This window comes from Athene cunicularia, unplaced genomic scaffold, assembly GCF_003259725.1.
Source record: "Athene cunicularia isolate RWA unplaced genomic scaffold, athCun1 SCF_46, whole genome shotgun sequence".
In the NCBI taxonomy this organism is placed as follows: Eukaryota; Metazoa; Chordata; class Aves; order Strigiformes; family Strigidae; genus Athene; species Athene cunicularia.
Genome location: NW_020799475.1, coordinates 45900 through 48766, shown reverse-complemented (window position 1 = coordinate 48766; position 2867 = coordinate 45900). Strand labels below are relative to the sequence as shown.

General features: G+C 63.9%; 1 protein-coding gene across 1 annotated transcript in view; it reads left to right on the top strand.

Moving 5' to 3' along the window:
* Positions 1 to 2867, top strand: part of KCNN3 (potassium calcium-activated channel subfamily N member 3) — a 13789-nt gene that overhangs the window by 5628 nt on the left and 5294 nt on the right. Inside the window, exons 3-4 of the mRNA XM_026867463.1 lie at positions 383 to 524; positions 2412 to 2522. Coding sequence (XP_026723264.1) covers positions 383 to 524; positions 2412 to 2522 — 253 coding nt within the window. The remainder of the gene's footprint in view (positions 1 to 382; positions 525 to 2411; positions 2523 to 2867) is intronic.

Here is a 2867-nt window from a genome sequence, read left to right as displayed (position 1 = left end):
GCAGCGGGGGGGATGCGGAGGAGGATGCCGGTGGCGAGCTGGCGCGGTCGGGGGCTTTGCAGAGCCGCAGCTGTTTCTCCCATCAGCCGGCTCGCTCTGCCGTGCCACGTGGCACCGGGGACGCAGGCGGCGGGACCGGGATGTGGTGACAGGTCTGACTGAAAGCAGAAGCCCTTTCCCTTGAGTTTTCGCTCTGATTTTGTCCATGTGGGTTTTCCTGCGCCAGAAATTGCGCAACCGCTGCTGCTATGGGGCATCCTGCCGCGTTATTAATCCCGATTCCCTGCTGCCCAGCGCAGCCTCGTGCCAGGGGAGCCCCCGCTGCTCCCCATGGCCACCCCCATCCCCTGCCGTGACACTGATGCCCGTGTCTCCTTGGCAGGTACCACGACCAGCAGGACGTAACCAGCAACTTCCTGGGTGCCATGTGGCTCATCTCCATCACCTTCCTCTCCATCGGCTACGGCGACATGGTCCCGCACACCTACTGCGGGAAAGGTGTCTGCCTGCTCACCGGCATCATGGTAAGGGCCGTGCCGAGCCGGTTGTCCGTCCCGTGGGCTCTGTCCATCCCCATTGTGGCAACCAGGCTACCGGATTTTATGGGGATCCCCTTCCTGGTTGGTTTGTCCATGCATGAAGCGTAGTGGCTTCAGCCCCGAGGTCTCATGGCCTGGAGGCTGATAGAGCTGTGATTGCAATTATTGTAAGTGCAGTAATTAGCAGGACGTGGCGGCGTGGTGAAGGAGGGGATGGTGCAGGCCGGGTGTTCCTGGGGGGTACTGCAGTCCCACTGGGGAATTCCGGGTGCCTTTGGACCCGCGTTCAGCAAGGCAGGGGGGAGCTGGGCCTCGGCGGGATCAGGGGTATCCCCAGGGAGCAGAGGGGCCCCCGAGCATCCCTTGGCCGTCCCCGTTCACACCACCTGGCTTCCATCGCCCGGAGCGATCCCAAATGCTCCCGCTGAGAGCCGGGACCAGCTGGGAGCCCTCCACCCCCCCACGCTCCCGCCGGCATCACCGCTCTGCCGCCGCTTCGTTTCCTCATGGCTAAAAGGTCACTGTCCCCCCGTACCTGCTCCGAGGCGCCCGTGACATGTCCCAGCTTGCAGCGTTCTCCAGCCGGGGCGGCCGAAGGAGCAGCCGGGGGCCCTGCGGTCGTGGCTCCTCCATGGATCCACCCCAGTGCCCAGCACCCCCGGGCCCCAGGCCATGGGGATGGAGCCGTCCCCCCTTCCCAGCTGCTCCCTGGCAGCAGCATTCGGGCTCAGCTCTGCGCCCCGCGAGAGCCCTTGGCCGAGGCGGCTCCGCCGGCGGGTGTTAATTTTATATTATCTGCAAGTCTTTGATCTGTCTTGTATGAGGTTGGGCGCCAGCGAGGCTGATGCTGTTGGTAGGAGCCAAGCGAGGGAGAAAATCCCTTACTGGGGGGGGCTGCGGCGTTTCCCAGCAGCTTGCTGAGGGGGTCCTGGTGCCGTGGGCTCCCAGGCCACCCCCCCACGCCCCAGCTAGCGGTTACTTTGAACTGAGACACCAGCCAGCAAAGCGTGCCCCCTCCCCCCGCCCCCCCCAGCACCCATCTGGCAGCACAGCCCCTCCCGTGCCAGGGATGGGGACCCCCAGGATGGTGGGGGGCTCCCCTGGGCTCCCTGAGCCCCACAGCACCGGGAAGAGAGGAGCGGTGGGAGCCGAGAGCACACGCAGCGGGACCTTCAGGGATGCTAAAGGATTCGGCTCAGAGCATGATGTTAATTAATGACTCTTTAATAAATTAAGGAATCGTTTGCCAGGATCGTGGGCCTCTGCCAGAGTGCCGGGAGGGGGGAGCGGCTCATCTGGTACGGGCAGCAGCAGGCAGAGTGCAGGAGCACCACAGGGAGCGGAGGCTTGGCACCTTTGCTTTCCAAAAGACAAATACGTGCTGGAGATGACGGCGACCGTGTGGATCCGGCCCTAATCGCCGGGATAAGCGAGTTCCCAGCTGTCGCTGCTGGGAGCCGTGGCGGTTCAGGGGGTGCTGATTCAGGGAACCCCTTCCCTGCTTTCCCCCGGGTTGCCCGGTGCTTCCCCACTGCTCTCCCACCCCGGGCCCTCTCGGGAGCTCCCGGTGCCGCGGGGCGTATCCTGGCCGTGTCTAACGGGTGCTGGGGATCTAATGGGGATCGGACAGACACCACTGATCACCACTGACCTCGTAAAACAGCCCAGGCCTCTCCTGTTAATTACCCAAAACATCATCAGCCACTCAAGGACACCCAGGCTCTGAGATATCGCCTCATTAGGATAATGGGGGGGGGGTGTTAAGGAGCTTTAGTTAATTACGGGGTTGCAACGGTGAGGGTGGGAGCGCTGGTGGTGTACGAGGTTGCTGGAGAGTGACAAACTGTTCCCCTGACGGATGTCCCCACGCAGGGTGCCGGCTGCACGGCGCTGGTGGTGGCTGTGGTGGCCAGGAAGCTGGAGCTCACCAAAGCTGAGAAGCACGTCCACAACTTCATGATGGACACGCAGCTGACGAAGCGGGTAAGGTGCTGCCGGCGGCCGTGCTGCGTGGCGGGAGCTGGGGATGCAGGGTTCCACGGTGGGAGGAAGGTGACCAGAATCCCCAGATCATCTGGGCTGGAAAAGCCCCTGAAGCTCCTCCAGCCCAACCATGACCCTCCCCCTGACCCTTCCCAGCTCCCCCAGATCCCTCAGCGCTGGCTCAGCCCGACTCTTCAACCCCCCCAGGGATCCCGGGGACTCCCCCCTGCCCTGGGCAGCCCATTCCAACGCCCAACAGCCCCTTCTGCACAGAAATCCTTCCTCAGAGCCAGCCTGACCCTGCCCTGGGCAGCTTGAGGCCATTCCCTCGGGGCCTGGCGCTGG